This window comes from Boleophthalmus pectinirostris, unplaced genomic scaffold (genome assembly GCF_026225935.1).
Source record: "Boleophthalmus pectinirostris isolate CB_2022bp ecotype Guang Dong unplaced genomic scaffold, ASM2622593v1 HiC_scaffold_17, whole genome shotgun sequence".
Lineage (NCBI taxonomy): Eukaryota > Metazoa > Chordata > Actinopteri > Gobiiformes > Gobiidae > Boleophthalmus > Boleophthalmus pectinirostris.
Window position 1 is genome coordinate 25643587 of NW_026571115.1, and position 14694 is coordinate 25658280.

Sequence of the window (14694 nt, forward strand, 5' to 3'; positions counted from 1 at the left end):
ATGCAGCGGAACACCCGTTTGTAGGCTCACGTTTATTTTCTTGTATCAAAGGGTGTGTGCGTTTAGTCGGTGTACCCCGCGCTTCAAATCGAGCACCCCTCGAGTTGCTCTCTGTGTGTGGGTGTTTCTGAATAATTGGGAGCAGATTTCTTCACACTCATTGGTTCACAATGACGGGGTCCGTGTGAACCGAGTGGAAGGGGGCTGTGGTCAAACCCACTGCGACCCAAGCAGCTTTAGAAGGGGAAAGAGGAGGGCAAAGAGGAAGGCAGTGAGTCGATCCGAGCCGAGCCGCAGCCCCGAACAGCAGCAGCAGCAGCAGCGTCTCCGCAGCAGCAGCAGCAGCAGCTCCCCAGCCCCGCTCCAGCTGCATGGGCTAGTCTGTTAGCAGCTTAGCATCGCCCTCCAGAGCACCACAGCCTTTTCAGTCACCGAGAAGCCCGGACTATCTCACCCGGGTGGTCCTCTCTTTCACCCGCAGCTGTATTTTCCTGCCCCGGCCTCAAAATGATGAAGTTTAGGTTTCGTCGGCAGGGCACAGACCCGCAGAGAGAGAAGATAAAACAGGAGCTTTTCGCCTTCAACAAGGTAAAGTAACGGGACAGCACCGGGGAGAGGGGCTCTAACTCCACTCCTCTGCCCCTTTAACTCAAACAAGGCCTATTATTGTGTCATACAGTACAATAAGTTATGTTAGAGGCAACTTTACTGAGCAGGTAAATGCCTCCTCTCCACTTCAGAACTCAAATTAGCATTAAGTGGCTAAATGGGCATGCATGTGTTTTGTGGATATGTTCGTATGGTCCATTGGTTTTCACGGTGTGTTAATGACCCCAAATGGGCAGCAGAAGAAGAGCACATTTATGCAATCTGAGCTAACTAGCATTAGATTGTGTTATGAGGGGATTACCAAACCTCACATTTGCAGGATTAGGTCCTCAGAGCGTTTCAGCGGTTTGATGCCTCATTGATATCATGACCTAAATCCCACACATTAGTTAAAATGGCTGTCAATCTGAGGTTCACTCGCACTGACCACTGCTGACCCTGACTCTAGACATCATATTATCCACATGTACTTCATTGTCCAGGTTGTTCTGTGCTGATTCCCTGAGCACTATCACAGCCTGCATGTTGATACCTGCTGCTAAACTGGTTTGGGGAACACAAAGGTCATTGACAAAACTCATTGTTGGTTGTGGGGGTGTATTGGTATCTGTGTATCGCATTACAGTTGCTGGTGAAAGGATGTGCTGCCAACTATATCTACTGAGGTGACCGGTGGCCTTGACCTTAGGTGAGGCCACTGTCTGTCTGCACTCTGTGTCACCGTGTAGAAAGTGGAGCACTGTGTTACAGCATAGAGATGTGTCAAAGTTAAGTACACTTCTACATCTGCATCGGTAATGCAAACTGTATCATTAACAATATGTTTTCAATGACTGGACAAGCATATTTTCAACATGGTGCACTAAGCAGACTGAAATTTCATTTGGAAAACTAATCTCATTCATTTTATAACACTTTTTGAAGTCTAAACTACAAGGTTAGCAGTTTTCTCTTTATTTAGACAGAATATTTTATTGTTTTCAGTGAATAATTGAAGCTTTTTTGACCCATTTTAATTTTGATCTTGCAGTCCTTTTATTTTTATCCAAAGTTGCTCTGCATGGGTGTACATTCTCTTTCTAAAATAAACAATTTGGGATAGTAAATTGAGCTTCTTTGCCTTTTGGTTTACTGCTGTCCATTCTTGGTGCAGTTATGTGTTGCAATGTGCTGGGTCACACACACAGTTTAGGGTCTGACACCAGCTGCCACAACTATCAGAGGTGGTCTCTCAGCAGGAGTGCTACTTTGATGTCACTTTATCGGTCTCTGCTAATGTGCATGTGAACGCTCCAGTCTAGACTTAAAAGAGGAAAGGGTTAATGTTTTATGTCCATCTCTAATTTTTCAACCCCAAATGGTCCCAAAGCTCTGTGAGGGGTCTAAGAAGTTTTAAGAAACCCTCTCACATTCTAGGTTGAGTGAGTGTTGCATTTTAGTAAGTATTCTGATTGTGATGAGATTTGGTTTTCATGTTTTTTTTCTGCTTATTTACTCAATCAAAGTTCTATTCAAAGTGATTCATGTTTGAGTAATTTTGAGTAATCTCCTGCAATCAAGACGCCATTGCTCCATTGTGCCTCCGATGGATAGCTACAGATCATTCTAGTGAGCAGCAGCATTTTTTTTTCCATGTGTACCAAAATGTCAATGTGATGCTGCTGAATCCAATCCATACCAACAATTAACAAAATGAAATTGGAGAATGAAGTAAGTACAGAGCAGTGGGTGTGTAATGATGGTGGTGAACACTGGCAATATGGTGTCTTGAAAATAAGTGATTAAAGATTGCTCAAAGATTGCTCAAACATTCATGAATCATTTCAATTACAACTTGTGGGTAAATGGTGTGGGGAGACCACTATAACATGATTAAAACCTCTGAAAAATCAATTTTGCATAATAGGTCTGCTTTAAAAATCTGCTGCTTGCTTCCAGAATAATTTCATGTACTTGTCTTACATCAATATTGCAATTTTTAAAATGCTGAGAATATTTAGTGACCCATGTCTTCTTTAAAAGCAAAGTTCAGTTCCCAGAGCACATTTAAACACATCCTGGAGCGTTAACTTTTGAGGGAAGGCTGAAATATTAATTGGTTAACCAAGACTGGAATCCCATTTACATGCATATTTAGGGTTATCTGGTTGTATACACCACATTAAGGCAAAATAGACAATAGTTACTTTTTTGTTGTTGTTTTTTTTGTGCAAAGAATCAAATTGCAGTTGAATTCTGAGTGCAAAATACTGCAGTTGAAGCCCTACTTGTGGAGTTTATTCCTGTTATTTTTAGATTTGTACACATTCTCCAGCTGGTTTTCTCTCTCTTAAAACAAACCCAAGCAAAAGTCGTGAATTTATGTTAATCCCATTTTACAAGGTCATGCGTCTGCCATCAGAGCTTTTAGGAACTTTCCTCCAACTTTACTTCAAGAATCCTCCCATTGAGACGCCTCGCTGGTTAAATAGTCTGACAGCACAGGGCACAAACGCACGCACACAGGGACATCTTAGTAGGAATGCAAAGATGTCCAAATCTGATGGTACAATATGCATCTCACAGTATGATATTTATTGTGATATTTTGGCCACTTTAAGAGAAACGCAGATTTTTCCTTTCAAAATACCTTCAATTTTGTATGTTAAATTGTCCAAATCCAAAGGTTATTTCATCATGCTGTCTGCACTGAAACCGAGCAAAGGATTATGGTCTACGCAGTTTCCACAGTTTGTTTTAAAGGGCCCATATTACGTTGTTTTCTGATCTCATCAAAAACACGACCTGCAGCTGTGTTTTGTTTTATTCACACATGTTTAACACACAAACCCTCCAAACAAAACACAACTCCAGGTATGTTTCTGATGAGGTAACAACATTATAACATGGCTAAAAACTCACAAGTGGCAATTTTGTGTAATATAGGACCTTTCAACTGCTACAACAAAACAAAGCAGCTTGTAATTTAGTATATTTTGACAGCCCCACGATATTATTATGATTTTTGGGCGAGAGCAAAACGATATCACAACATTTCGGTTATTCTTACATCCTTACATCTTAGCAAAGTAAAAATATATTGCACTTTTATGTAGGGGTGTAACGATATCCAAGTCTCATGATACGATATCGTCACAGTATGAACCTCACGGTACTATATTTATTGCGATATCAAGGGAAAGCTCACGATATGGTGGCGAGGCTCACAATTAGGAATGTAACAATATCTAAATCTCTCCATACGATATTTTCACGATACACATCTCACAGTACGATATTTATTGCGGTATTTTGATTTAATCCAAAAAACTAAGACTTAAAAATGCTTAGAACTGTTATTTCTTCTTGTAGTCTACGCTGAAATGGTGCAAAGGATCATGGTCTATGTAGTTCCCTCTGTCTGTTTTTTAGCTATTGCTGCACCGTAACTCTTTAATTTAAGCAAAGAGACTTCACAAGAGAGATCACAATATATTGTGATGGCCCACGATATTATTATGAGAACTTTTGCGATACGATATCACGATATTTCGGTTATTGTTACATCCCTACTTTTACCCTACTTTTATGCATTGAACTGTCTCTCATGTGTCTTGTTTGTCTCTCCTGCAGACAGTGGAGCATGGATTCCCTCACCAGCCCAGCGCTTTGGCTTTTGACCCCAAGCTGCAACTCATGGCCATCGGTACCAAGTCAGGAGCCATCAAAGTGTATCCTTCTGGTTTGTCATCAACTTTTGCATCTGTTCTGCTGTTTGAAGAGCTAATACATATGGGCCTTTATGGACTGTGACTGAATCCACTTGAGTTTGTTAGTCTATACTCAGGCATCGGCTGAATACTAGTTGGTAGTGACAGACAGTACCAATTAAATGTGTGCAATGAGCAAGCTGCACTGTAATTTTAACCCATCAGAAAGCATAGGCACACCTTAGACCTCAGGGTTTAGCTTGGTAAACTGTAGTAAAGTAAATATTAATTGTTTTATACATTTATTTCTATGGGCATGTTCAGAAGTTACCATGAAGACACAACGCACTGTCAAAAATGTTTTAACATTATCTGAAAACTCAAGAAAATATACAAAATAGATTCAAACAACACTTTTTCAGTGATCAATATGAGCATTCTTGGTTGTGTTGAGGAGTTGTCTAAAGCTGAGCAATTAATTGAATTTTGATTGTAATTTTGATTTGTGTGTTTTGTTTGGACGATCTCCAAACTCATATAATAGAGTTGGAATGATTAACAAAGTTTATTTTGGGATATTTTTATAGGTATAGTTATTTTATTTTTTTGTTATAGAGATTGTAGAACAGCTAGATATAGTTTATTTATGTTTTTCTATGCCTTATTTCATATTCAACCAGGATTAAATCCAGGACGAGAACTGTACTAAAAGAAGACTAAACCAGAACTAAACTAGGACTGGAACAAGACTAAACCAGGACTAGACTAGGACTAGACTAGGACTAAACAAGGACTAAACCAAGATTTAAACCCAGAAATGAACCCAGGGCTAAACCCAGGGCTAAACCCAGGGCTAAACCCAGGGCTAAACCCAGGATTAAACCAGTATGGTATATTTTATCCATTTTATGGTTTATTCACTGCAAAACTGCTCTAAGGTACATATTTGTAGCCTATATTTATTTTCAATTTGAAAGTTTTGCATAAATTATCAATAACAAAGTGTTTTGGTTTTTTTTTTAGAGAGAGAAATGCTGAATAAATGCATCGCGTAACAAAAAATAATAATTTGAATAATTGTGATTTCAATATTGACCCAAATAATCACAATAATGATTTTTTTTTCTATAATCGAGGAGCCCTATGTCCAGCTATCTTGACATTGTTGGCTCAGTGTTAAGACATTTGCCTGAAAACCTATAGGCTGGAGGTTCAGTGAACTCCAACCAGCTGTTGTTGTTGTTGTGTCCTTGGGCAAGACTTGTCAATCCCCTGGCTAATTTATGATTTTAATATGTAGTAGTGTATAGTAAGTGGTGGTAATAGATTTGGCAGTCAGATTTGGTCAGTTAGTGCCAGGGCAGCTGTGGCTTCAGAAGTATAGAGACTATGAACAATACATGGAATTGTATATTAATGTATTGAGTATCTGGAAAAGTGCTTTTTAAGACTAATTATTATTAGGTGTGTAACAATAACCAAAATATCGTGATATCTTTCAATAATATTGTGGACCATTACAATATATCGAATCACAAGTTTCTTTGCTTAAATTCTTTGTTATGGCTCAGCAATTGCTAAAAAAACAGAGTGAACTACATCGATAATATGATAATTTGCTCCGTTTTGGTGCAAACTACACGAAGAAATGGCAGTTATAAGCACTTTTAGTCACTCTTAGTTTCTTGAATTAAGTAGCATATTTGCAATTTTGTTAGCCTCCACAAAATATCTTAATAAATACTGCACAGTGAGATGTATATCGTGAAAATATACCGTGAGATTTGTATACTGTTGCATCCCTAATTATTATTATTAACTATGCCAGTGCTAATTATAACTACTCTTATCAAACCACTACATGCTTTGATTTGGGATCATTACAAAAAAAAAATTAATTAGACTCTTCACTTCCTGTTATTGATTCATGCAGGAACTTTTTATGGCCATGTGAAATCCAACATCCGAACTAAACCTCACATATCTGCTCGATTATCACAAATGCATTATGACTTTGTGGCCAGACCAGTTGGAATGTTCCCCCAGCCCCCATGGTAAGACTGCGCCTTTAAAGAAGAACACAGGATGGAACATTGGGTAACAGTTAGTGCGCGGAGATGAGTGCTAGTTTGGCCTCTGCGGTAAACCATCATTTGGCCCGGCGTGTCACTTGTGTCAAAAATTCCAGAAAGTTAGATGAGCTCATGCCCTGTCCACGCCACATACGCCTGGTGACATTATTGATCGGCTGGCTCCATTAGTTTCTCGGGGGATGGTTCAAACGCTGTGGCATCAAAATATGGTTAAAAATGCCAGATTTGATCACTTTGTTTACATATTACAATAACAATATCTTTTTATATGTTCATTTTTTAATTGTGATTTTTCAGACAAGCCTTGCGATTGCGATTAGATTTTCAATTTGTGTTTTATTAATAATGTTCTGTTTTAAAGTTCACATTTTAATCGCATGCAAGATAAGTGACAATCTAATACTGGAAACACATGTACTTTAGAACACGTTTGTACAAATCTAAACTACAGGTTCAGCACTAGAACAAGACAGGATATTTTGTTGTTTGTGAGGGAAATTATGGTAGTTACAACAAATTGCACTCTACATGATTCAAATTGCTATTTTAATTCAATTTTTCTGAATCTTGTCTTCAGGTTTAATTCAAAACAAAACAAAAAAATCCCCAAATTACTTAGTTTAGTGTCAAGATAGAAACTTAAAGGAGCCATATTCTGATAAATCAATATTCAGCATCTTTAATTTATTAGTTTATTGCGAGTTGTTTGATTCATGCATGTTCAAATAATCCTGTATTGTGCTCGGAAAATGTCTGTCTCTACCCATTGTTGTGTATTTATTTGTTTACTATACAGTTTTGAGTGCAGTAAGTCAATATACCAACCTATTTCTATTCTTAAACTCTTTTGGAACAATATTGCAGATTACAATTAACTAAATTTAATAGCGTAATATGTCAGTGAACAGTGGCTAAACTAAAACCAAAACAAGCCTAACTTCACAGCTACAAAATTAAGAAAATAAACGTTGAACCGTAGCTTTATTTAGCTTCTTGCTGTATGCTTAATGCGTTACCTAAGAGCTTGATAGCATTCATTTGCAGTATATTGTGCTTCTGCCATACTGGAATGCTTTGTCGATTATGAGGTGAAACGATGCATGCTTTAAGGTGAAATTGTGGTATTTGGAGATCCTTTTGAGGTTCTAGCGTTGTGCTCGGCTCACATGGTTCAGGTTTGTCTCGCGTGTCTGACTTGGGGAATGTGTTAAGTGCAGAGTGCGTAGTTGGAATGAATGCCACAGACCTCTCCGTGTTTTTAAATGCACGTTCAAAACAACAGCGTGCATTCTGGAGAGGGTACATGTTTATCTGTGCTACATGCTGGTAATGCATTAGTCTGGAGAATGGACTCTCTTTCCCTCGCTTTCCCACTCGCTTTCTCACAGACAGACGGAGGGAGAGAGCCAGGCCGTACCAGGCACTTGGGAAGCAGCCGGAGGAGGAGGAGGAGGTGGTGGAGGAGGAGGGCAGATAAACAGTGGCACTGAAGAGCAGGGAGTGTGAAAAGATGGAGGAGGCTAAAGTACATCCATGCTACTCTGCCTGCTCTACGCTTTGACTGATAACTTGGAGCAGTTAGTTAGTCTACTCTTTACCTCACTCACATCTGCTGCTGGAATTTCGAAAAAGAATGTCGGAATGTACTATATCCTCAGGGAATATACATACTGAACAAATTCATATTTTTTTTTAGTCTACTAGAGCTGTAGGGGTTTAGTCGATAAATCCGTTGATGGACATTTAGTTGATCAATCGGTAAATGTTTTATTAGTTGACTGACTGCTAATTATTTTATTGGGATTATAAAGTTTTTATAAACCCAATAACAGAAAGAAGAAGTGAGTTTTGGGTTGAATCAAGTGTTTAATTAGCCAGGCTGGTGCTACCTAGTGCCTCCGCTCAATTTCATTTCTCTCCAGCAACTAGGTCAGGAATCAAAATACAATAGATGCAAAAACCCCGCAAGTGCAAGTTCGGGCATCAGCCTTTCAGTGAAGAGCCATATATTCAGTGTTGTCAACAATTGCCGAGACTGGGGATTTAAAGCTGGAAGAAAGAGAATGTTTGGTGAATTTCATCAAGGTGAAATACGTTATTGCCCTTCTTCCTACGGGATTTGAGAAAAGCTTAATATACCAGTTAGCCCCTTTAGCGGCGCATTATATATGTCACGACCAAATAGCAGCAATTGGTTAAATAAAAAAAGTACTTGCCTACCGTCGAGCGAATGAATTCTAACACGGCGAGGTCAGACAGTTTCTACGAAGTGAAACAAAGTGAAACTGGATGATGAATCAGGCTAGTGTTTAATAGGGATTTGCAAAAATATTGATAATATCGTTCAATGTGATGATGTAGTATCGATATCGATGTATCCCCAAGAGTATTTTTTGGTATATTTTACAAAATTATTTTGTTACAACCACAGTTTTGTTGCTTGTTTAGAGGAAGAAACTAATTTCTGCAATACATTTGACATTTTCACTGTTATGATAATTAAAACGTGTGTGTTTCATATTCACTTTGCACAAGAAGTGATTTAACAATGACTTTTAGTATCACAGCAATCATTCAGCCTTGATTTTTTTATTGAACTGTATCAAGTCAATTAGAAATATATCGTATCAAATCGAAAGTGCACTGTATTGAGATATGTATCGTATTGCGACCTATGTATCGTATCGGCAACTTCTTAATAATACCCAGCCCTCGTGTTTAATCTCCATTTTTGCACCTGAAGACACTGTTTACTTGTATCTTTCTGTGCGCATAGTTATTGCTGTGTTTTGTAAGTGCAGTTTCAGATCTTAGAGATGCAAGAGAATTTTTGTAAACCTTGCCCGACTGACTAATTGATGCACAGAGCCTCTTCACCCGACAGTAGTAAAAAGTTAATGCAAATTGCACTGAAATGCATTGCCTGGAAAGACGATTTAAGCAGCCATCTGATATTCTAATGCTATCACGTCATGACTTTTATGTGCGTAATTTGCAGTGGTTTATTAATAAACTAGATCATTATTTATTTTATAGCTCATACAAAAACAATAATTGACCAAAGTGCTGAACAAGCTAAACACAAATTACACCATCAGAACATGATAAGCAATGTTCAAACTAGTACTAACATGTCGATTAATTAAAGATTATTGCTTGCTTGTGGTGAACCTCAGGTGAAAATTAAGAAATGGTTTATGGCTTTTTTCGTTTATTAGCACTAGTTTTTACATTAAAATATTTTAGCACCATGTTGTAATGGTATTTTGTTGGTAATTTTTGCAAGCATAGACCTGATGATGGCATAATTTTGTTTGATAGATACATTTTGTTCAAGATGAGTAGCAACTAGCAAGACAGAAAAAACTCTAAAGGTGTAATTTCTTGAGAGATGGGCTGTTACCATAATGAAAGGACTTTTGGGTTATCAAGCTTAGAAATGCTCAAAATTGTACAGCAGTGTGGCAGCTTGCGTATAGTTCCATATACCGTACATTTACTGACAGTTTTGTGACCATAAGTGCTGGCTTGGGTTTTGCCTCTACACTTCATCGGTACTGTACTCCGAAAAGGGTTTGACCGAGACTTTTATTGACACAGTTACAAAGAGTCTGGAACATTTTTCAACATCCGTGGTCTTTCTTTGACTCAAATCCTGGCCCGCTTTCATGCTCTTGTTCACATGAGATTTGTTTTTCGATTTTTTGCTAACTTAAGTTTCTTCCCCCTATTCTTTTCTTTACATGTTCTTTCAGTGTTTACAAAGTCAGCGTCATGTTACACCATGAGAGTTTTGGCCCAGACCACAGAGGGGGGTCAGTAGAGAGGATGGGGACAATGTGGAGTTTTGGGTGTTGTTGTGGAGAGACGGCTGGAGGGGGGTTTTGGAGAAGGAGAGAGATAGAGTGGATGGAGGGGGGAGAGAAAGAGAGGAGGGGGTTGTTCTTGAGGAGTCTGTCTCTGGTGGAATGCATGTTGCGCTGCCCTGGGTTAACCCTCCCCATGCGTCGCGATGTGCAGATTGAGTGAGTAAGGGCTTTGTTGCGGAGTCTAGTCTTAATAAAGAAGGCCTTTGAGTTGCTCGTTTCCATGGCAACCACCGCATTCGCCTGGGATGAGAGACGCTTGTAGACATGAAGATTTTGAAACTAAAAAACGAGAACTCTTACGATAAAAATTTGACGTTTTGTCTTAATTTTGGTCAAGTTAAGTGTTGGTTTTCGGGCATTTTTAACTCATGATGTGTGGTTAGAACTGACGGCAAAAACTATGGTTCATGTACAAAAAAAATTATAATATTGACTAGAGGTAACTTTTCACAATGCTTACCTGAATGTTATGCAACTGTTATTCATTCAGTTTGCTACGGAAAAGCTTTGCACAAACAGAGACTGAAAGCTTATGCTATTGCAATGGTTTTATTGATCTTTAGGCAATATCCTGGAAATTGGGACTTGGTATTTTGAAGTGTTTTTGAATAGCATTACTGGAATTAGTGCTTCTATCCCTATACCATTTATCTTGTGAGAAAGTTGGCCTGTGCCTTCTCCACAAAATTAATGACATTGCTACAGTACCAATAATTGTTTTTTGATGCTTACCTCAGACTAAATTTTTAGATAAAGTATATGGACCTTTTGTAAGATCTGGATATTCACATTATTCCGGAAGTTACCTTGGAAGACCTGCTTGAACATCACCCTGGCTTGAAAGTCCCAGCTCGTGTGTCCCATTCTCTCAGCGGGAAGGACAATATGACAATAAATAATGAATATAATCTGGAGACATCCACCTGTGATGGGGAGTGTATGAGATAGACACTGGTCTGCTGCGTAATGGGAGGCAAATGAAATGAGGCGCAGAGAAAACGTGTGATAAAACCGGATGAGACTCCAGGTCTAAATCAGCCAGCAAATAGTCAGTTTCTATTCTATTATTACATCCAATTAAAGGCCCAACCAAAGAGCTGTTGTGTACAGAGTGATGGTGCTTTGGAACACGCTCCCCCAAACCTTAACTGTTCACAAGCATCAACCAAGTTTTAAAGAAAAATTAAAAGAAATTTAAAGAAATATATTGGAAATTGTACATAATTATATTTAGTCACTACTTATGCATTGTAATTTATTGGATATAGTTGTAGTAGTGTAGTGTAGTGTAGTGTAGTATACTATGGAACAGGACTGTATGAACTTATGTGTGAACTTTTTTGTTATTATAATGGAACATTTTATTGTAAATTATGCCAACTTAAACCCAGGAAGAATAGTCTTTACCCCAGTAAAGACTAATGGGGATGCAGTAAATAAATAAATACATAATTAGAGGCAAAAGTGGACTTTTCCCATAGACTTTACTAAAAATGTTCATTTTAAAAGTTTGAAATCTTGCTCAGTAAGGATGTAACAATAATTGAAAGTTCTCACAATAATATCGTGGGCCATCACAATATATTGAAGTAGAAGTCTCTTTGCTTAAATTAAGAGTTATGGTGCAGAAAGAAAGAGCGAACTACATAGACTATGGTCCTTTGCTTCATTTCAGTTTAGATTACAAGAAGAAATAACACGTCTAAGCACTTTTAAGTCTTAGTTCTTTGGATTAAGTCTTGTCAAGGCATTTTAATAGTAAAAAGGAGCATATTAACAGTTTTAGCTGTTTATCCTCCACAAAATATCACAATAAATATCATACCGTGAGATGAATTTTGTGAAAATATTGTACAGAGAGATTTGGATATTGTTACATCCATACATGAGCCTACCTCCATATCGTGAGCTTTCCCACGATATCGCATAAATATCGTACCGTAAGGTTCATACCGTGATGATATGTATCGTGACACTTGGATAATGTTACACCCCTATTGCTAAGGCCTAATTGATAAACTGCTGTAATCAACACATTTTGCAGAATGGTACCAAATTGCTAACTATTTAGAATGTATTATTACCATTTATATTTTTTCTCTTTGTTATTATATTATATTGTGATGTGTGAGCTACTGTGTCCAAATAATTTCCCTTGTGAATCAATAAAGTTTGTCTGAATCTAAGTCTAATTAACGTCCAACATGCTCTTGATATTAGAATTTTTTTGAAAAGTCTACAAGAAAAATGAATGGGGAAAGCGAATAGAAAATTGACTTTGAAGTGGGTGGGACTGCTGAGCTCCTTGTACTCATGATGGATGTTCTAGTCTTTTCTTTTCCCCCCTAAGAGCCTTATTACATATAAACACTTCACAAACAGGTCCCACTTGTACAAAATAATCCTTGCCTTGTCATGTCCAGTAAATCAGTACGTGCTGAATCACACCAAAACCATGGCGACCTCGGGGCTAGTATCATGATTTCTCCACACTGCTAATATTTGCACACAGAGCGTACGTGTATTGCTCACACTGTCTGTCTCCTGTCGGCTACAAACCGATCTTAGTCTCTGTCACATTGTGGATAAATCTGGACTTTTGCACCATGACTCACAATGACCTCAAAAATATCTAAAATGACACCACCCTCCAATATGGCCAGCTGAAATTTCCATTGTTTTAGTCTTCAGGGTTTTTATAGAACACTTTTATTGCTTGTTTGGCCTAATTTTTTTCAGTTGTAATTAAATGACTTTGTGTTGTTCGTGTCACGTTTGGCAGTGTATTTTTATATTGCTTCACATTAATTTGTTTGGAGACTGCGGGTTGTTCTGCAGACTTCATTAGTTTTAAGTGGATGTTACATTTATATTGTAGCATTTAAGGATGAGCTATATATCTGTTTTGGTTCTGGTATATTGAAAATTTTGCCAATATTTGCCACCTTTATTTTGTATTTCCTCATAGTATGTATTGTTAAATAAGTAGGTTGAATGTATTGATGCTTTACTGTAGGCTTTGCTCTGTCTGAGACTTTATTAGACTTCAATCTGTGTTTTATTTTAACACAATCTGACCATAAAGAACTGACTTGCTGGAACTACGACAAGTGAGCTGTCAAACAAGTCTCTCTCAAATAAAATTACATTCACAAGCTAGCTCGTGTTATCCAGCAGTTTTTGAGTTATTCACTATTGTGGCTCAAAATCAAACTCAAGTCAAACAGGACCGTAAACTCTCGAATTGATGACAGGCTCCTAAAAATGTGTAATTTTTTTCTTCAGTTTTTTACACTTTTTTCACAGTGTTTGCTAATGTGTGCATTGTGCAGGGTTCCCACAGTCATGGAAATCCTGGAAAAGTCATGGATATTGAAAATGTAATTTTCCAGACCTGGAAAAGTCATGGAATTTAAGGCTACGTTTATATGATGACAGTCTGAACAGAAGATGCAAAAGTGGCGTCGCGTCTTCACGTTTTATTCCGCGTTTAGACGAGGAAATCTGCGTGATTACGGTGGCAAAGTGTGTGGAATTTGATTGGGTATGCATGCCAGGCGGCGAGGTGGTGATGCAGGTGAGCAGATCTGACCAGAGTTTTGCTTCTTGGGCAGTGTAGACGGAAACGCTACGGCAGAGCGGATTCAACTTTTCCACCCTGGAGGCTGGTTTCAGATTTTTGCGTTTTTAAGCATCAAAAACACCATTACTGTCTAAACTACCGTTACTTCTGATAAAATATTTTGACGTTTTTACCCGCAAGCATTCTCGTGTAAACAGGCTTTTAGTATCTGTTTCACGCAACTACAGCGTTCTGTTAAGTTATCATTAGACTATTATGAATGTGAATGAATATTCTGAATGTGTGCGCCTTTTGTTAAAAAGAGACGACAATAAATGCACTGACAGTATTTTCAATGTTAATAAACTATAATACAAAACCATAAGGTGAGTGGAAAGGGTTAACATTTCATATTCAGCCCTAAAAGTATGATCAATTCATGTAGGGTGCCATAAAGTCATGGAAAAGTTTAGAAATTTTGTCAGTAAAAAAGAGTGGGAACCCTGATTGTGTCACCGTGGTAACCCCTGAACATTCCACCATTAGAGATGCACGCAGAACTCCCCCTGCACAATGTCTCTGCAAAGTATCAGTAGAAAGTGTGGAGTGGGTGTATGTGGGAGGTGCCATCTCAAGAGCATGTAAATGAGCTGGTATTGTTTCTTCAGTGGGTGGGTGGAGATGTTTAGTTTATTTTGGGTTGAAGAGGTTTAAATTGCACCCATGCAGGACAAGAAGAATTTGGATAAAAGGATTAGAAATTAATGCGTAAACCAACACAAATCAAATGCTTTTCAAAGAGTGATTTAGAATTCCCAAACTGCCGGATTAGACTGTTTATTTACAAGAGAAATTTATTGATCTCACAGTGG

The 14694-nt window shown here is 38.1% G+C and overlaps 1 protein-coding gene across 1 annotated transcript in view; it reads left to right on the forward strand.

The window, feature by feature from the left end:
- Positions 1-127: 127 nt before the first annotated feature.
- The window catches only part of llgl1 (LLGL scribble cell polarity complex component 1), a 46368-nt gene continuing 31801 nt past the window's right edge, over positions 128-14694 (forward strand). The window contains 2 exon segments of the mRNA XM_055152544.1: positions 128-588; positions 4222-4319. Coding sequence (XP_055008519.1) covers positions 508-588; positions 4222-4319 — 179 coding nt within the window. The 5' untranslated portion in view covers positions 128-507.